The 21190-nt window shown below is 39.7% G+C and overlaps 1 protein-coding gene across 3 annotated transcripts; it reads left to right on the top strand.

Annotated features, from left to right (window-relative positions):
* The first annotated feature begins 532 nt into the window (after window positions 1-532).
* scube2 (signal peptide, CUB domain, EGF-like 2) lies at window positions 533-16330 on the top strand. 3 transcript variants are annotated; one of them, XM_057329566.1, is made up of 20 exons: window positions 533-757; window positions 1211-1333; window positions 1691-1816; window positions 1938-2072; window positions 3763-3888; window positions 3982-4098; window positions 5018-5107; window positions 5612-5728; window positions 6546-6668; window positions 7036-7152; window positions 7244-7366; window positions 7757-7873; window positions 7956-8045; window positions 8404-8508; window positions 9108-9262; window positions 9481-9687; window positions 13002-13172; window positions 14437-14571; window positions 15902-16063; window positions 16216-16330. In XM_057329566.1, exons 1-19 carry the CDS (start codon window positions 670-672, stop codon window positions 16049-16051), a joined length of 2415 nt encoding a protein of 804 aa, XP_057185549.1. In that variant the 5' UTR covers window positions 533-669; the 3' UTR covers window positions 16052-16063; window positions 16216-16330. The 3 variants fall into 3 exon arrangements, 2 of the variants coding, with proteins under 2 accessions (XP_057185549.1, XP_057185542.1); XM_057329559.1 differs by having other exon boundaries at window positions 14437-14604; XR_008962650.1 differs by lacking the exons at window positions 14437-14571; window positions 15902-16063; window positions 16216-16330 and having other exon boundaries at window positions 9108-9269; window positions 13002-13115.
* The last annotated feature ends 4860 nt before the right edge of the window (window positions 16331-21190 follow it).

The following is a 21190-nucleotide window of genomic DNA, read 5'->3' as shown; positions in this document are numbered from 1 at the left end:
GTACTCAGGTAAATTTACTTCGTTACTGGAATACAACCCCATGTTGTTGCAATTATCTGCCTGCAGAGGTCGCGGTTTAATTGGGTTTAATTAAAGGTTGACGAAAAGAGGCCACCTGAAATCCTTGGGTCGGCTCCTGTTGCACTTGCAACTATGAGGTTCATTTATATCATGGACGATAAAAAGTGCACGGCTACAAAATGAACACATATTCTCGTATACATTATGAAACAAATATTCATGATATATTTATATTTAAGACTCCCAAAGACGTTTTTATTATAAAGGAGTGGTGTGTTTCTAGTCTTTGTACACCCATTATGCCACTGTTGCCAGTTGAATAGTTTCCCCGACATTAAAATCAATTCTGTCCGAAGTACATGGGCTCCAGGAGATCAATAAAAGGAACACTTTTGTGTGAATGCGCTCACACCCCCATCCCCCGACACACACACATACACACTCACACTGAATCATGGAGAGAGACAGAAAAGGCTCCTTTTCACATACACGCACGCGCGCGCGCACGCTCCTCTCTCACACACATCTTCTGTGGAAGCGCTCAGAAGCGCGAATCGACTGACAAACTGCGGATGAAAATGAGTGGGTCACTCGTGTCGGAGTAAACGCGTGTTTTTGAGCTCGACTCTAAACTCTGGACCGATCACCATGGGAGCTGTTTGGACTGCACGACTCATGTGTTTGTTTTCGCTCTTGTTAAATACTCGCCAAAGCGCCGCACTTCCACACAATACTGGTAAGAGGCTCCACTTTGTTACTGCCGATGCTCTCCACACGCAGTTCCCATTCGCAAGTTTTTGTGACTTGTTTACCTTCACTTGTTTTGATACTTTGTTTCTTTACACTTTCTTTGCAACCGAAACATGCATGGAATAAAACACGTTAAACATGCCCATATGAACTGTAACTTAAATTTTATCCCATGTATTTTCCATGATGTTGTCTTTGCAATGCATATAATTTTTGAGCAAAACATTACACATGCCACACGTATTTCATCATACTATAATCAATTACTGTATTCAAAACAATAATAAAGTTTATTTACTTAAGACTTAACAAAAAAATACACATTTTGTACGATTTATTTTAAATTAAGTAGTAAATGCGCTTGAGCGATATCATAACAAAAATACTCCTAATAGCCTGCTAATGATCGTTCTGCTTCATGTTTCTTGCACTTGTTCAGATTCAGATCAGTGCGCAGAGGGAAGCGATGCCTGTCACATAGACGCTATTTGTCAAAATACACCGACTTCATACAAGTGCACATGTAAAACGGGCTTTAAAGGAGACGGCAAACACTGTGAAGGTAACAGCTTCCTTTATACACAAACTGGAGTGTACTTTATCTGATACTTGTGAATTATAAGTTTTATTTCGTTTTTTTAAACATTTATTTTGAGGCTTTCGTTTGAACCCAAAATTGTACATTTACTTTATTACAAATTACTTAAAAAAAGTTTTTTAAACATTTATTTTGAGGCTTTCGTTTGAACCCAAAATTGTACATTTACTTTATTACAAATTACTTAAAAAAAAGTTTTTTAAACATTTATTTTGAGGCTTTCGTTTGAACCCAAAATTGTACGTTTACTTTATTACAAATTACTTTTTTACTTTGAGATTGCAAGCAATCACCAGCCTTGATTTCTGTTCCATTTCTTAGACATTGATGAATGTGACTTGCAATACAATGGTGGCTGTGTACATGAGTGTAACAACATACCTGGAAATTATCGCTGCACTTGCCTTGATGGGTTTCATTTGGCGCATGATGGACACAACTGTCTTGGTAAGCAGAAATGTATCAAGAATACCAAGTTTGGCAAGTGATCACACCGGTGAAGTAACTACGTTACGAGCACCTTGGTGCATAATGTCATGGTCACTACTTTGACATTCTTTGTCTTTAGATGTGGATGAATGTGTCGTCAACAATGGTGGCTGTCAGCATATATGTGTCAACACCATGGGAAGCTATGAGTGCCGCTGCAAGGAGGGCTTTTTCCTGAGTGACAATCAGCACACATGCATCCATCGCTCTGTGGGTGAGCAACTAGCTGTCTTTATCACACCTTTTCTATCTACCATGTTCCCCACAATACTTACGAGATCTGCTTCAGTGCATTTGTAAATGAAAACATGACTTGCAAAATCTTAGTCGTGGTGGACATTCTCCTATGACCCTGATGCTAGGAGTGTATTTGCGAAGGCTTGTTGGAGTACGCACTTGCAGAGGTGTCATTCCAAGCAAAGCCATCCTAATTTATAACTGTTCTCACATGAGATCGTGATTGACAGCTCAATGGAGAATGGCAGCTTTTAAGTTGGGTTTCCCCTCTACGGGGCTTTATCTTTAGCAGTTCAGTTCCAAAGGGCCCATGCTGTGGGAAAGGGAGCCCCATGTTCAGAGGAACAAAACAAGTTAATAACTGCAACACTCAGGGCTTTGTGGTCTGTGTCATAGATGAGAATAAAAAACCTTTTTATGTGTCTGTAGCTTCTCAGCCGCGAGTATTGTTTCCCCTCGGTAAATTGAGCTAAGGTTTGCAAGGTTTTCCACCCCATTTGGTTTCTCTGGGTAAACTTGCTAAATCCTATCAGCACATTCACTGAGCTGCCGAATGAATTGCAGGAAACCAGCCCTCACTGACCCAGAGACACGCTATTGATGTCAGGTCAGGCTGCGTGGCATTAAATGGCATTGAATTTGAAAAGAATTGTAACAACAGGTGCTTGGTGATTCGAACGTAGGGTTGTTTGCTTTCTTTCGTTCTTATACTGATAGTTTAATTATTTACCTATTAACTTTATCAGGGAAGTTCATTACGTAGTCCACGTACCTACCACACAAAAAGTGCTGCGCAAGATTTTTGTTTAGAATTTTGTTCAATTCAATTGATATTTGTAAGAGAACAAGCATTACCTGTAATCTTAAGGATTTGTATTAGTAATCCACAGAACATCTTAATATTGATTTAACAGTCTGCCTACAGTTTCGGTTGGTAATGACGCTTGGAACTGCCTCTCCTTGTACCATTATTTGACAATTGATTGCCTCTAGTTAAAGGGACAGTTCACCCGAAATAAAAATTCTGTCTTCATTTACTCACCCTCGAGTTCTTCCAAATCTGTATAAATTACTTTGTTCTGATGAACACCGAGAAAGACATTTGGAAGAATGCTTGTAACCAAACAGTTCTTGGCCACCATTAACTACTGTAGTAGGAAAAATGACAACAGTAGTCAAAAGTTCCCCGGAATTGTGTGCTTTCCTACATTCCTCAAAATATCTTCTTTTGAGTTCAAAAGAACGAAGAAATGTATAAAACAACTTTTCCTACTATGGAAGTCAATGGTTGCCAAGATCTGTTTGGTTACAAGCATTCTTCCAAATATCTTTCTATGTGTTCATCAGAACAAAGACATTTATACAGATTTGGAACAATTTGAGAGTGAGTAAATGAAGACAGAAGTTTCATTTTGGGGTGTACTGTTCCTTTAACAGCAATTAAAATACAGATTTGGCATTAATATACAATTAAAGGGAGGTTTTATTAAATGCAACTTGCTGTATCAACAAAATCTGTGGCATCCTGCTGATTCTTATACTCCCAGTATGATACTCGGTATATTAAATACATTTAAATAATATCAGATTTGTAATCTTGCTTACATTAGCTTATCTTATATTTACAGAATTGTATAAGTCTGCCTGACTGTATCTCTTCCTCACAGAAGGCCTGAGCTGCATGAATAAAGACCACGGCTGTGCTCATATCTGTAAGGAAACACCCAGAGGTGGCGTAGCCTGTGAGTGCCGACCAGGTTTCGAGCTGGCCAAAAACCAGCGGGGCTGCATCCGTACGTGTGAATCATCCACCATTAGGATGAGAAATACCACAGAACACCTCACTGTAGCTGTTGATGTGACGCTGTTTATGTTCTGTTGCATAGTGACCTGTAACCACGGCAATGGGGGCTGCCAGCACATCTGTGAGGACACAGAACAGGGGCCCATCTGCAGGTGTCACGGCAGGTACGCGCTGCACGCGGATGGCAGAACATGTGTAGGTAAGGCTACCTTACTAGTTTTGCTGATTTTGTTGTGTTGTTTGGTAAATCTGCGCACTTGTTTGATTCTGAAGTAAGTGTTTGAAGTTGCAATGATCTGTTGACAAGTAATTGGAGCTACTTTAAGCTCATCTACTGTATTTTTTGTTCGCACATGTGCAAAGGCGATGATAGAGATCTCTCTCTCAGACACAAACGCACACAGACACACACATATTTGATCAGATAATGAGAAAGAACAGCTGGAGCCTGCAGGCTGTGTGTGTGAGGTCTGCGTTTATCATTCTTTCTTCATACTGTCTGAGATATCTCAGCTTTTCCTGATTGTCTTATAGTGTAGAAAGTGATGATCATTTTGTATTATTTGTGAACACTAAAGAACAGTAAGCTTGGCAGTCAGGGAGGTCTTTTTGCCTGGGATTGGTTAGTTGTGATTTATAAAAAGGTGAACTTATCATTTTTCTTGTTAGATCAGACAAGATGAGTATGTGATGCCACAGTCTAAAGCTTTAGATGGGACTGTTTCAGCATCTTATTTTATAGCGGTTTTGTTTCATTTCATACTGCTATACAAACACCAAATGAAGTAATTGTGCTAATACTGAAAGTGAAAGTCCTGATTTTTTATAGTTACAGGCAGTTTCTCTGGGAGTTTACAGACTAATGTAAACCTATGTTTGTTGAAGGAAAACACGTTTTTATTGACGTTCTAAATTAAACTAAAGTTACAATGGAATTGGAATAAAAGATGACACACAGTGCAGTTGTAATGTTAAAGACCAATCGCTTAATGGTAAAACAATCATTTTAAAGTAGTTTGAAATAACAAAAGTAATCATTTGAAATCAAATCTGATTACAATAAACAAAACATTTTAGGTTACACATGCTTTTCACATGCTGTTGTCTGTCTCTTTCAGAAAGGGACGAAACAGCCCCCACCACCCCTGACCACAATGCCACAGCCCTGGCCGAGGTCGACAAACGAGTCAAGCGTCGACTGCTCATGGGTAAAACTCTACCACAAACAAAAAGAAAATCAAAGTAAAGATATAGGCTTCAACTATTTGGTTTGATACAATAAAACAGCGTTCGATATTTTAGTGCTTGTAGAGAAATCCAAGAAACATTGTGTCAGCCTATAGCGCATATATTTAGAGTACCATATCCTGGCCAGGCTGGGCATTCCACAGTCTTTTAGGTAAACTGTGAAATGACTGGGAACCCACAATTCACCACGTCTGATTTTTCTGTTGTAAAATACGCCCTGGTGATGGAGTGGTACATTTCACATGTGTTTCTCTCATGCACAAGTTGTGCTGAGTGTTGTGTTTGTCAATGTCAACTTATATTTACATAGCGCACTGCATATGGCCTCTTTGTCCTTGGATTTATGCTATCCATGAAGTCTATAGACTTGAGCACATAAACTGAATCAATGTTGAAAAAGTTTGTGGAGAAATAACATCAGGCTGTAAATCACACATTTCTGATCACTGAATCTGTCTTTTCAGAGACGTGTGCGGTGAATAATGGAGGCTGTGACAGCACCTGTAAGGACACATCCACAGGGGTTCGCTGTAGCTGCCCAGTGGGATTCACTCTCCAGCCTGATGGCAAGTCCTGCAAAGGTGCGAATCAACATCACATAGTATTCCCTTACATGCAGCTTTCATTTGCTTTAGTGTGAATGTAATACAAACACCTCCAAGTCTCATTGCACCCTAAAATGAAGATACTTGAAGAAATGCAGAAATTACTTTAATATGAAGATTTTTGAATTGCATAAAACTAAAAGTAATAATAAGGTCTTTACACTTAGATGTAATCATTTAGTTGACACTATTCTCCCTTTTATTTTATGGAACACAAAGCTAATTATCCTTTAGAATCATAAACATGAAAAGTGCCACAATACAGTATACAGAAGTTCAAAGTTCCAGTAAGGAAAGAAAAAAACAAAATGACTTTATTTTGAAGTCATTAAAAGAATGAAGTCAAGTGTTTACCAAAGATGCGTTGGCAGGGTTGTGAAAATCATTTCACAGAGCAGTAAAATTTCAAGGAACAGTAAAAGTGATTTTATGTTTCTTTGTTGATACCATAAGGGATCTTTTAGTACTCACTGCAGACTTCTGTAAGCAGTTTTCAGTCGAAAACCTGTGAATTATAATGTATAAATACTGTATATTAGAGTAAAAAAACCATACAACACATAACAATACATCATCATTTTTAAGAGAATAACAGTAATGTGAATTGGATGGAATGCAAAAAGAATTGAATGGTCCTAAAAATGTTAAGGTTTATTTCAAACAAAAGAACATTTCGTCCTTTTCATTCGCCATGTTCTTGACGCGTTTCATGAAACACTTGTAGCACTTCGCCTTGTGGCTGATCAGTTCACATATGTTCTACAGCATGATTTGGTCCTTCTTTGTCCCTCAGACATTGATGAGTGTGAAGTCCACAACGGTGGCTGTGACCATTACTGCAGGAACACCATCGGCAGCTTTGAGTGTAGCTGTCGAAAAGGCTTCAAGCTGCTGACGGACGAGCGCTCATGCCAGGGTAGGACACTGTTCTTCCTCTACATGTCCTTTGCGACAGAGAAACAGCGTGGGGGTTGCTGTTTGTACCTGCGTGTTTGTAGCTAGACTAGGAGATAAGACTGGAAGTCTCCTAAAGGGTGCCAGTATCGACTTGCAAGATTCCTTTGAAGATCCTTAACACAGACGATGAGAATTATGCTTAGCCTTCAAGAATACATTTTGCCTAAGCACACAGACAACCCCCTCTCCTTGATGCGAGACTCCTAAGGCATCTCGCTGTTATTAATCAAACCACCAATGAATCAACGGTGAATCTTTGAACACAAAATGAGCGTACTTGATGTAAAAGTGTACTGTTGCTGCAGTTCATTTGGGTTTGTTTATAGACATCGACGAGTGCTTCTTTGAGAGGACATGTGACCACACTTGTGTCAACTCACCTGGCAGCTTCCAGTGCGTGTGTAACAAGGGCTACACTCTCTATGGCCTCGCCCATTGTGGAGGTATGGATACAAACAGCTAGAGGAAGTGAAGTGATGTTGACTTTTGAAGCTGCTTGATGGAAATCAGTTTTGGTGTTCCCTCCGTTCTTAGATATAAACGAATGCAGTTTGAACAATGGAGGTTGTGAGCACACTTGTGAGAACACTATGGGAAGCTTCGAGTGCCGCTGTCATGCTGGTTACAAGCTGCACTGGAACAAGAAAGACTGTATCGGTAAGATCAGCCCCAGTGAATCTGAATGCTGGGTTTTACCATCTGATGTTAGCTTAGATGGAAATCACCTCAGGTTTTCATCCCTATAAGAGTTAAAAACAGGAGATACTTTGAGGTACTTTCTGTTCTCAGTCTGGCTCTCACTATCTGTGCCACTGCTGACCAACCAGACATCAAGTAATGTCTAACTCAAAACTTGAATGTGGTTGGTATGTATCGTATAATGTATATTGTATGTTGATATACATTCTTCTGTCTGTTGTGTTCGCCTTCTGAACCTTAACATGCTGCATGGTTGATCTTTCTGACTGCTTTGTCTCTTCAAATCAGTCCTTCCACATCTCTCAGCTTGTGTACTGTACTTTTAAGCCTTGTGATTTTCACATTCAGAAGCAGAGGACTCTACCGCTGTGCCACCACCTGGCAGACCCACTCTCAACTGCAGTAAGCAGGGGGGAGGTGAGCACTGCTTCCTGACCTGCCAGTCTCAGGTTCATATAAGCAGTGGTGAGTTTACATTCATACCCTGGCCTGTACTTCACACCTTTGACATATTACATATTTTCTGACACTTTACCTTCATCTGTAGGAGCTCAGGATTCGTACACAGTGACCTGTGGCATGCCCCTGCCCTGCCTTGCTGGAGGACATTGGAAAGAGAACGGGTCATACTGCCCAGGCGAGTGCATGTTGGTGGTGGTTTTAAAGCTCACTGTGTTAAAGGCATCTTATGCAAAATTAAGCATAAAGGTTCAATGATAGGGGTCAGGACTCAAATGCCCTGATGATTTAATAAAATGATAATAAAATAAATAATAAGAAAAAGCAAAATATTCAGTATGGAATGTCATGCTTCCATTTGTATATAGTACATGTTTATGGTAACAGATTGTTGCTATACAACCAAACCAGGAGGTGTGATAGATTGGTGAATATTACTGTGAATTTTATTATGAATAATGGTTTATCTGCCATTATAGGGTCAAAGAATGCATGTGCTGTGTGTAAAGCTCATGGTGTTGCCATTCCTCTTACAGGTTCAGGAATCAAAACCATTGCCACCTTTAAATCTGGACCGGGGAAATGCAATCTAAAGCGCAGTCAGGAAAATCTTGCACAGAGCTTCAAAACTGCTCTATCGGGTACTGTCCTTACAATTCTCACGATATCGCCAAGCTGAAATGACAACCAAAGTGTCCATTTTGATGCTTTCGGCCCATCAATGAAATGCTGTGACTGTGACTGCAACTGTCAAATTGTAAGGTTGAACCCAACCCAAAGCTACCTTTCAGCAGGCCAAATTTGTAAGAATAAAAAGGCATTTTTCATTCAATTTGAACTTTAAAAATTAGACAAAAAAAAAAAACGGACCCAAAGCTGGCCTGAATTATAAAACTTTATTTTTTTACAGATGTTATTAAATGTAGCATGATGAGAGGGGTCAGTGTGATGTAGTGAATGTGAGGAGGAGGTTCAGACCATTAACATTTTTAGAATGCCTTGTTACTACACACTGTCCAGCAGTGTAAGAAAATGTTAGATCAAATTAACCATGGCACGCCTTTCAACAGATCCCTGCCCAGGCCATTAATCACACAGATCTCTGATAAGTCTCAGTGTTTATCCTTCACATCCTTCAATGTCCAACTCTTTAAACCTTAGAGAGATTTGATTTCATGTTTGAATCCTTGAGTCTGTATTTTGAAATCATTCGATTTCCTTTTAATATCTATTTACTCAGATAAAAGAGCCACAGAGAATGTCCAGTTCAGCTTTGTTAGCCTGCACTGTGCCTCTTCAAGCAGACAGCCACGCAGTCGCCACGGGCGGAAGGCTGGTGAGGAGGAGGGGTCGTCCATTACTGCCCAGTTTGAGCTGGACGTGAACCTGGAGGAGGTAACAGGTTGGTTTCGCTGCACTGCATGCGTGCTGCTAGCTTACATCTCACCTCTCTTTCTGCTTCTGCTGCTATGTTACTAAAACAAGCCAAAGGTGAAAGTATCTCCTGATTTGCGTGTGAATGTGAGTTCTGAATTGAAAATGTGTGCATGTAGGGAAAGACAATGTGTGTGTTGTAGTGGACAAGAAGATATGGTATTCATTATTTCTCCCAGCAGAGGGGTGTGACCTGGCATGCGCTCGACGGCGCTCTGAGAAGCGGCTTAGGAAAACCATCCGCACTCTTCGTAAGTCCATTAACCGGGAGCAGTTCCACCTGCACTTCGCTGGATCGGAGTAAGAGCTCTCCAAGAAACTGGTCCGAACAGCTGACACGCATGAGAACTGCGGCACGGGACAGGTTCTGCTGGACAAAAGATGTGGTGAGTGGACAGTGATGCTAAACATTTGAAAATGCTTGTTTTGTGCTACATGCTTGTTGGTAACTTGCTATTGCTTAAAGAATGAAAAGATTTCATAAGATTCCCATATGGACAACATAATTTGCTTTCTTTTGCCAAATATCATTAGCCCTTATTTATGTTGGTTGTGCTCCAGTTAAGTGATTATGTCTCGCTGGAATGAATCTGTTAAATCCAACTCAGTATTGCAACATTTTAGAGTGTTTGGACCAAAAAGTAGATTTGGCCTCAGCGCGGGCCAGATGACATATTAGGTGTTAAATAGTTTAATATGAATGGTGAGAGAGAGAGTTGGCATGAGTTGCATTAAAGAGTGTCAAAACTTTGGGGATTAAGAGAGCGAAAGTGTGGGCTGCTATTGGCTCTTACAGCTAAAAGCCGTTCCAATCTACAATTACGCATTGTGAAGGTTGTGACAGACATACTTCAGGTCAAATAGGTACATTATCTTTTCCACTTGGCAACTTCTTTAGTCTTCTTTAGACTCTAGAATAAACAACTTGAACTCTTTGTCTGGGCGACTCATTGTCTTTAACATTATCTCATTGCCTCCATTGTTTTTAACATAGGGCACCAGAAACCTTTCAAACATGTCTTTTTTTAAGGTCTTTTAAGGTTGTTTGTCCTCTTTTATGGTGGGAAAGTCCATTATCTTTTCACGGGTTTTCAAGGCTCAGTATCACGGGTAGAGGAGACAAAACAGAGCTTTTTGGTAATAGGCTCTTAGCTTTTTTGGTCTCTCGAGAAGTTTATTTGTAAAGGCATTTTTAAATGTTTTTGCTCACTATCATAACACTTTGCTCAGTTATGTTTCGTTCAAGTGTCGAAAACTGAAAATTCTCGGGAGAAATAAAAGCAGAAACAAAGGAGATCGTTATTGAGAATCACTTCGAGTATATAGCTATGCAATAAAGGAATAAATGTGGATAGCATAGCTCGTATAGTTTGATCTTGGAAGAATTTGATAAGAATTGATGTTAACAAAATGATTGTAGACTTTGGTATCTTTGTAAATCTGAGCGGGGTTTGTGACATTCTTCTGATCTCTTGAGAGGAAACGCAGAAGTCGTCTTTTTCTCAGGGGAAATATCTGAGAAACAAGGCAATTTGCACTCCGTTTAATCATACTGCTGTCGAAGAAAAGGGTTGAGATATTAAAGAGGTCTCATTTTAATTTCCTTTGGGCCTATCTGAATCCCAGACGAGTCAAAAACACAGTGAGAGTTTCCATAAAGACGTTCCTTGGAATTGCTGCAAGTTTATTTTTGTCAGAGCCAAGCCCCATATCATAGGAGTTGTAGTGGTTAACTTTTCTGTCAATCTCGGGATGGCGGGGTTTTAAGTATCTATTTTAACTGAGTGGATTTATTCTCCACTGAAGACTGAGAATGGAGGGAAGTGAGATAATGAGTGACTGTTGATGAGCTCCCTTCTCATTGTTTTACAAATCACAAGTCCGACTAAAAGCAACAAAGCCCCTCACCAAGCTTTACTTCTCCGTCGAATTTAACACGGTTTAAAAGCAATGCCAAGGTAAGTTGTATATGCTAGCTTGCCAATAATTACTTAATTGAATACATACAGAATGCAGCGTTGTACTTTTTCACAAGGCAAACTACAGTCATCTCAGAAGCAGACATAGAATTAAGGTACACAAACCTGCAGTGTCCAAGTGCCAGCTAAACCGAGCTTTGACTCGGGTTCAAAAAGAAGTATATTTTCCCCCGATCTGGCCTCCCCCACTGGCTCACTTCACTAAGTGCAGTTTAGCCTTTTCAGTTTGCCTACTCCATTGTAAATCCCAGTGGGGCTTGTTCAAGCCGCTGGAGTAAGTGGGGAAAAATCCCCACTTCAACACCTTTTCTCAGCTTCTCTCATATGTTTTCTTTTTAACCCCTTAAGGGTCACCAAAACACATTTTATATCAAATTATGGGTACAGTACACTTATATATTGACATTTAATAGACAAACATTGAATTGTTAATGGCGCTTTTTATTATAACACACGTGCAGATTAACTAATAAAACGGCGGATTTTGTGCGAGTTTGTCCTCTCGGGTGCCGTTTCCACTCCTGTCCATAAATGTGCTACGTTATTGTTTGGTTGTTTGTTTTTGTAGGGGGTATGCTTTAGAAGGATGTTTATTCAAGCAAGCAGTTTAAGTGCCAAATTCCTCCTTAGGCAGGGCCACTCTGCGTGACCCCAGCCAGCGAGCAGCTCGAGAGAATTGACTTCAGCGACACCATGGGAATCAATTAGCATCAGCTGTTTGGGCCCCTGCCTGATAGGCGCAAGGAGCGATTGGACCCCGCTGAATGGGGGGATTCACAATCCTGACCCCTTTTATTGGGTTCAGCTCCTTACCACTGTGATACCATAGTGTTTGCCTATGTCATCAAATAGGCAAAAGCCGGGAGACTTGAATAGAGGTGAAAGGTCCTTTAAACCTCTTTGGGGCCATCAATTCGAGGATTCAATGGAATCGTTGCTTTGCATTTGAAAGGCTTCAAGGTTTTCTTCTCTCTCTCCATCTCTCACTCTTTTCCTCTCCTCTCTCGCTCTGTCAAAGAAAAGCAGCCCAGGACAATGTGACCGTGGCTCCTCATGGTCATTCAGGATTAACAAAAGAGGGGAAAAAATGAACTGCTCTTGAGAGAATTACATTTTCTTCTTCTCTTGGAAAATCGGGCAATTTGCTGAGGCGCACGTAATTGCCATGCTGTTTAAGCTTTTGTGGAATTAGCCATTATTACCATAAACTGGAGTAAGAGCTTCGTCTAAATTCTCCTGTCGGTTGGATGTTTGCGCAGAGACAGCGAGATGAAAGTAAAGTTTCCAAATTACCACGCTCCGAACTGTTCCAGCGGGTAGCTTTTTTTAGAGATCGGTGCGTGTGCGAAACACCTTTGAAATCCTCACTATAAATCAGAGCGGTTTCTAAAGTAAACATTAAAAAGGCTGTGTTCCACTCCCTTTAATCAGACTTCATAGGTTTATGTGAGGTAAGAGGCAAATATCCCTTTGAGCGTGTTCAGTATCTGCTTCGGTGAAGTGAAGGTGCGCTTATAATGGTATTGTGTATGCTTGTGAGGGCTGTTTGATGTGGGGCACCAGGCAGCTGTGCAAAGCCTCCGTTCTCTTATTTGTTTGGATTTTTGGCATAGCTGCAACGGGTCGATTTGCAGCGCCCCTTTAGTGGCTTAATGCAAGGCCCTTGTTGTTTAAGTGTTCTAGGATTAGCTTCTGTCTGACCACGTTTCTTTCCATGTTAGTCAAATGCAGCGTTGGCACATACTACGACGGAGAACAGGGGAGGTGCTTCCTTTGCCCCCCCGGGACGTACCAGGATGAAAAGGGGCAGGTGTCGTGCGACGTGTGCCCGGGACCTGAGGGCAGGGGAATCCCGAGAACCGCAGGAGCACGAAACGTCTCGGAGTGCGGAGGTAAGAAGTTCAGAGAAACTTTCCAACATCACACGCTCCCAATTAAGGTTGAATTTTCACAGATGTTTCAGTTGAACAAACAAAAACATTCCAAACCCTTTCCTGTCATCCGTTTCAGCACAATTTTGAAAGAATATCCTGGTTTCTCATTTCCATATAAATTAAGTTAAAGGGATAGTTCGCCCAAAAATGAAAAATTCTCTCTTCATTTATTCGCCTTCATAAATGATGAGACTATAACTATATACGACTGTGGAAAACAAAATATATTTATAGAAATATAAGATATGTATATTTAAAAGGTATATTTTGTGTTCTGCAGAAGATGACATGAGGGTGAGTAAATGATGACAGAATTTTTATTTTTGAGTGAACTATCACTTTAAGCATGTGCCATTTCAAGTAGTCCTAACATCAAGTAAAGTTTGGTCATGAGACCGGTAAGAACCAATAACATTGTCTTCAAGGATCATATTGCTTTAACACGACATTCAGTTCATACTTCATGAGTTTTTAACTTCTTTTATAATACGATTATGCTTCTTTATTTGATTTTGGAGATTGACAGCACCCATCTCCATTCAATCTCATAATGTGAACATCACAGCCAGGATATTCTTTAAATATTCATCTTTTGTGTTTCATGGGTATCTTATTATGTTCATACGTCATAAGAGCAAGTAACCGATGACAGAATTTTTATTTTTGGGAGAACTGTTCTTTAAAGGTCTTGAAAGGAGATATTATGAATCACATCCTGTTTTTTGTTTATGCAGTTGGCAGGAAGCATACCTGTATTGATCAAATCTCTCTGACACACGGCTTGTTAAGCTTGAGTTGAGTTTGTGTGATTGTGCGAGTGTTTTTGTGTATGATGGGAGTGGTCATTTCATGCAGTCCTGCAAATCCTCAAATGTCTGATCCATTCACACCAACAAAGAATTCCAGGTCTTGTGTTAAGAAAAAAGGCACCACCATGTTTCTGCTCGGCAAACAGTGTTATCAAAGGCACCTTGCCACCAAGGCACAGATGCTGTCTTTTGCTTTCAGCTGATAGACAAAACAGAAGGAGCTATTAGGGCCAGTCTCACTGGCAGCCCATTTATTGTGGTCACAAGAAGGCTGAGGGAATGCCTGCAGTGTCTTAGATAATGAACTTGCATGACATCATTGCCGTTTGCTTTTGCTGGAAGGCAATAAAGCACTCAACCGTGAGAAGTCAGCTGGTTTGTTTGGCATTGTCTTAATGTTTTGTTGATCCTAGGTCAGTGTCGTCCTGGTCAGTTCTCCCGGGATGGGTTTGTGCCTTGTATGGCTTGCCCACAAGGAACTTATCAGCCTGAGGTGGGCCGCACATCCTGTTTCTCATGTGGAGGAAGCCTCGCAACCAAATATGAAGGTGCCTTGTCATTCCAGGATTGTGAGACTAAAGGTGACAATTTACCACAACATCTTTTAAAGCTGCCATAACACAGGCAGTTTCTGCCAATCTTATATTAATCTTGAGTACCTATAGAGTAGTATTGCATACTTCGTATCTTCGAAGAGTATTTGGTTTGATCACATTTATAAAAGATAGATACAGCTGTACGATTATTTCCGGAAAAGTACGACGTCCTGGGGGTGTGACGGGGGAGGAACTAAATCACGAGCACACAATAGCCTGCCCTACATCATCGCGTTATCCCTGCATAACTATTGATTCACTATAAGTTTGTGTGGTGTACCTTATGCACGTACGATTGCCAACCAAACACAGACATATGACTTAGTTTTACTTACCGCATGCTGTTCATGTCCGGCATCTTTTAGCGCTGGGACCGCTCCATCTATCAGTTTCAAACGATCTGCAAATCCAGTGTTATATCCACCGTTTATATAACATTCATCACTGAAGTGCCGTGAACAAACAGACACCTAAACTTCACTATCAAGAGTAACGAGCTGCAGGGAGCTGCAGGCCCACAGCACAGCCGCATTACTTGATGGTAAGCGGGTCTCGCTCGTCAGTTGGCACGTGGGCGGGCTCTTTCTTTCGCCTTGCCGTGCTTTTCTGGGAGAATTGCCCAACAAAAGAAATAGGATCCCTGTTTAGACTTATAAAAAACTTTCCGAAACAAGTTGGAGTGCTGGGGGAGTGTATCAAGCAAAGAAATACTACGTCATACTTCCAACTCCTTTTTTGACAAGTTGATCATGTTAAGCATGAGAAGCCTGCATGTTTAACATTGTAAATAAGTCAGAATGCATGAAACACCGTTGCATCCCCCCTTTAAGTTTGAATAAATGTTATAATTACGGTAAGACAACTTTCTTATGCTGCAACAGACATTTACGTCATCAGTATTTTTTTTCTGTTAATAAAGATACCCTATAGATAAGAAACAAACTTGTGTAAGATAATAAGACTTTATTTGGGGAATATTTTTATTTACTCACCCCAATTCTAAAATATTTTTATAGAATCATACATTTGACTAAATGTAGTGATGTTTATTGCTAAAAAATGAATCAATTCAAGGTATCATCTCTGAATACTGTATATCTTATTTATATATTTTGCCTAAAGTATTTTTATGATCTTTTATTGATGTTTTATATATTTATAAAAATTATTTTGTAGTGTAAAAACTTTGGTTAACCTCCGGAGGTCATATCATATCAGTTGTGTAGATAAGTGTTATTTATATGAAATATTATATAATATACCTAGCATGTTTTCTTTACAGTCCAGTGCTCCCCAGGACATTACTACAACACTAGCACCCATCGATGTATCCGTTGCCCCGTTGGAACCTATCAGATGGAGTTTGGTCAGAACTATTGCATTGCATGCCCTGGAAACACTACCACTGATTTTGATGGCTCAACAAACATAATGCAGTGCAAAAGTAAGCAAACTATCTGAGCTTTTTGTGACCAAAAAAAATGAATGTAGTTAAACTGAACTGAGACTTTGAATTATACATGAATATGTCTCCAACAATATATATATATACTGTATATTCTTACATGATTTCATTTATGTTTGTTCACCTCTCAGACAGGCACTGTGGAGGAGAGCTCGGAGAATACACTGGCTATATTGAATCTCCCAACTACCCTGGCAACTACCCAGCCAACATCGAGTGCACCTGGACCATCACCCCTCCTCCCAAGCGCAGAATCCTGGTTGTTGTACCCGAGATCTACCTTCCCATTGAAGATGAGTGTGGGGACTATTTGGTCATGCGAAAGAGCTGTAAGTGTTGCAAGACTGTGATTTGGTGTGAATCTGTTAGCTCCTGAATGACCAGCTGGGTAATAATGAATACACTTGTGAGGAAATGGGGGAGGAGCCACATGATGGGCTCATTAGCTCCTTCATCTCCTACTGCTTGAATAAGCCACTGAAAGAAGTTTCTTTACTGTTCCCACAGCTCTGCCCAATTCAGTGACGACCTATGAGACATGCCAGACATATGAGCGGCCCATCGCCTTCACCTCCCGTTCCAAGAAGCTCTGGATTCAGTTTCGCTCAAATGAAGGAAACAGTGGAAAAGGCTTTCTAGTGCCTTATGTTACCTATGATGGTGAGAGCTGAATTGCTGATGCTTTATTAGCATGGATGTTTGTACTGTATGATGGGCAGTATGTTAAACTGTGTAATGTCGTTTCTTCAGAGGACTACCAGGAGCTTATTGAGGACATTGTTCGGGATGGAAGATTATATGCTTCTGAGAATCATCAAGAAATTCTGAAGGTATAGTGGAAATGTTTTTTTTACTTTATTTTTAATGTGTCACATTATAACTTGTATTTAAACAGTTAAAGGCGGGGTGTCCGATTTCTCTTAGCCGTTGTTGATGTTCAAATCACCAAAACAGACACACCCCTACCCCCATCTTTCGCTTTCGTCAGCGCTCTGCTCGACTAATGTCCGTCCTGTGCACTGTACATCTTACTGCTGATTGGCTACAAGGTTGTTTTGGTACTTGGCTAAACAAGCGTAATTTGGAAATCGGACACCCCGCCTTTAATGGGACAAGGACTGAAATCCAGAGGTGGGTAACTACAGGTCCTAGTAGTGAAAATGGCACAGTAGCGCCACCATGTGGAAGATATCTGATGTATACTGGCAAATTTTCTTTGCAGGACAAGAAGCTTATGAAGGCTCTATTTGATGTCCTTGCCCATCCACAAAACTTCTTCAACTACTCTGCACAAGAGTCTAGAGACATGTTCCCCAAATCCTTTATCAGATTCCTCCGCTCCAAAGTTTTACGATTTCTACGGCCCTGAGTTTTTGAGAAATAATCTTTTGGAATTAACATTCGGTGCTCCATTCAAACTTAAAATAACTAATCTGGAACAAATATCCTTTCTTGGCTATCTGCATGTTCTGCGTGGATTCAAAACTCTCTCTTGGACTTGATGAGAAGAAAACTCATGAGAGATGAGAAGTTTTCTGGGAGAATCTTTCTCTAGAGGAAAATGAACTCTTTTTTCCGGTGAATGGATATGAAGCTGCCCTTTTACACTAACAATATGAGTCAAAGAAAGTCTTGCTTCTGTCATATGTTTATATCCCAGGAGTTGCTATGTTGCCCGAATATGTTAAGTATTGCCTGCATTATGGTTAAATACAAAATTATAAAGCGTTTAAAATGAAGAGGTGACTACATATTGTAGGTTTTAAGAAACAAGATGATCAATTTTTTAAAATATGTTGTCCACCTTATTTTTGATACTTTAGAGCACTACAAAAAATGTAGTGAAAGTTAAAGCAGTTAAAGTTTTATGTGAGTCTGAATATGTTGTACATTATGTAAAAAAATTAGGATCAGCTCTCATGTTACTGGATTGTATTTTTTCATTGTAGCCTTCTTTAATACATGAGTTTATATTTTTAATTTGTTTACAATAAGAAACTTTAGGTGTACAAAATATTTACAGTGGTACTGGTTAGACATTATGATCATTTGGTTTATCACACGCACACGCGCACACACATGTCTGGTTTACTATCCCCGTGGGGCCAGTCCATAGGCGTAATGTTTTTTATACTGTACAAACTGTATATTCTATCCCCTATCCCTATCCCTAAACCTAAAGATCATAGAACACTTTTTGCATTTTTAGATATAAAAAAAATATTGTTCTGTACAATTTATAAGCTTTTTTGCCCGTGGGGACCTCAATTTTGGTCCCCATGGTGACACGAGTCCCCATGTGTTGGTGTGCATTCAGGTTTAGGTCCCCACCGGGATATACAAACACGAACACACGCACACACACACACACACACACACACGCACGCACGCACGCACGCACACACACACAAATCACCAAAGCTGATTTTTAGCTTAAAAGGCTCCTGATATACGATTGTTTACCCATTGATGACATGCAGAGTAAATTAAATGTTTATATTTTTATGTTTGTACATCTAACATGTAAATAAACAAATACACTCATGTTTTGTTGTATCAGTCAAATTCCACAGATTCCACGGATTGCAATGCATGTGGTTACATTGTAGTTGGTGACCTTTTAGAGAAATACATTTGATGTACAAGTGAATTTCAGATTACACTCTTGTACTGAACCTTTAAGGAGTCATAAAAATATGGAGACAGATCAGCCTCAATAATAATACATTTACAAAACACAATTCATAAATTCACAGCACAATTTCACATTCACAAAATCAGATTCATAAATTCAAAACACAATTCATAAATTCACAGCACAATTCACATTCACAAAATCAGATTCGTAAATTCAAAACACAATTCATAAATTCACAAACATTTTCCCCAAATGCTCACACAAATATATCTCGCAGAAATAAATTCAGAATGTTTTCACAAATATGTATATATCATGTTCTTGAATTACTTTCCAAGTAAACATTTGTGAATGTTGTTACATGTATTTATGGATTGGTGAATCTGCATTTGCAAATCGTCAAGTGTGTGGATTGCTTTGAATTTGTGTGTGGTATTTTTGAGACTGTCCTGCGCACGGTGAGATTCAAGCGTAACTTTTTTTTAAGGATGGCCTGTTCAGCCAATCGCGTTGAGCTTTTGATCCACCAATCAAAACGCTCCTTACTGAAGTGACTCGAGAAGCTCGACGCTGCACAGTTCTGTGCAGTGTGCCTGCATCGGTTCAAAAACAGAGAGGACGCAAGAGCACACTCAACAAGTAAGTAAAGTTTACTTTTTATACCTGATGCCACTCTATATCTCTAAAATATTCATAAAGCTTGTTTTTGTTACTGAGCTGGCGGTGTTGAATTGAAGGTAAACATGTTTGAACTGGGTTTGTAAGAAGACTGTTGCAGTTACCAGAGCCTTTAAATTTCAGTCGCCACACTTTGACAGTCTGTTTGAGCAAACCCCTGAAGCTACAGTATTTGCAGCCAATTCTAAATATTAACACATTAAATGCACTGATACATAAATCTGAGAAAGCTGGCAAAATATATGCTTTCAGTGACGTCCGTGACTTCTCTTCCGGGGAGGCACGAATGCGAAGCTCATCAAACCATGTATGTAGCCCGTCATTTGTGTGGCTCGTAATGTCAAAAATATGTTTTAGTCGCGTCTCAAGAGACGCTCGCATTCACAGCATACTCGTAAGACACTCTCTTAACACTTAACTATAATTACACACGAGACTAAGCGAGTATCTAGCAAACGCGAGCACCTCTTTTATAATAAACCCTCTGGACGCATCTAAAGCAGGCACGTATTTTGACATGATACGTGATTGCACGTAGTTCACGCGACGAACACATATTTTGACATGACGAACCAAACACATATTTTGCATTTTTGCCTCCCTGGAAGAGAAGTGTCAGAGCGATCATCCAGCTGTTGCTGTCATATTTTGGAGAAAAGACGTTCGGGAACGAAAACGAAAGCAGCAGCAGCAGGTCATCTTCATTCATTTTACTGACTGGGAACACTGCAGCACGCAGGCCTAAAATAAACACAATGTTATCGTTGTCGTCCGCTGGTGTGGACGCAAATATAGTTATAGTTATAATATGAACGTTCCGGCCGTTTAGACTATGACAACCTGTCACGTCTACTTTGTTTCGCCATAGTTTTAAAACGAACAGAAAATCTTTATAACAACACATTGTCTAATGTTGTTTTGCGACGTTGTTTCTGGATCTGATTCTGCAAAGCATGCATCTTTCACTCAGACCCCCACATAGCACACGCACAAACCAGTGGTGCAGTGTTTACAGACTTTATTTCTTCAGAAAAGCAATAGTGAGTAGTGACATTTTGAATAAACAGCTTTCAGTGAAAGGAATGGGTTTAGTTTAAGAGAGAACGTAACATAGAATACATAACATAGTCGTAATTATATACTAATGCTTACATATAAGACATCCACATAAACATGCAAAACAAGTAAATATCAGTGGATGCAAGCAACAATAAATACATTTGGCAGTAATTGCAAAATAAATAAGGCAACAAACATTTTATTTGTTAATATATCCAGGTAGTAGATGAGCCTTTCCTTGAATGGAAAGTCGTCACACTCATTAAACCTCTTACAGGTAGAAAAAGGAGACCAGAAAAGGCATAAACATGAAAATAGCCATTGCATCCTTTTAATTTTATGCCAGTGATGATAGTAAAAACTAAATGTCTCCAGTACAGCAACAGTTACCTAAAAAGTCAAGTTAATTTAGTAAGTAACCAACTGTCAAGCAAATGTAGCAATGTAGTTAAACATAAAATATTTGTGACATAGTGAAGTTGAAATATGTTCCATGGGTATGTATCTGTTTGACTTGTTTGTCTGGTCTCTTGTCTTTGCATTATTATTAATGTATGAATTTATGATATAAAACTGTCCATATTATATCAAGTGCCTCAAGTGCTTTACATCATATTAATATCTGCTTTAAAAATTAGTGAAAATGTGTGGCCTTGTATGTGATAGCACTTTGGCACTTGACAATGAATTTATAACTAATTTCAGACAATATTCAATTCAATTCTATCTTA

This window comes from Triplophysa rosa, linkage group LG1 (genome assembly GCF_024868665.1).
Source record: "Triplophysa rosa linkage group LG1, Trosa_1v2, whole genome shotgun sequence".
NCBI classification, from domain to species: domain Eukaryota; kingdom Metazoa; phylum Chordata; class Actinopteri; order Cypriniformes; family Nemacheilidae; genus Triplophysa; species Triplophysa rosa.
Note: the sequence above shows the minus strand (reverse complement) of the source record. Positions and strands in the feature narration are given on the sequence as shown.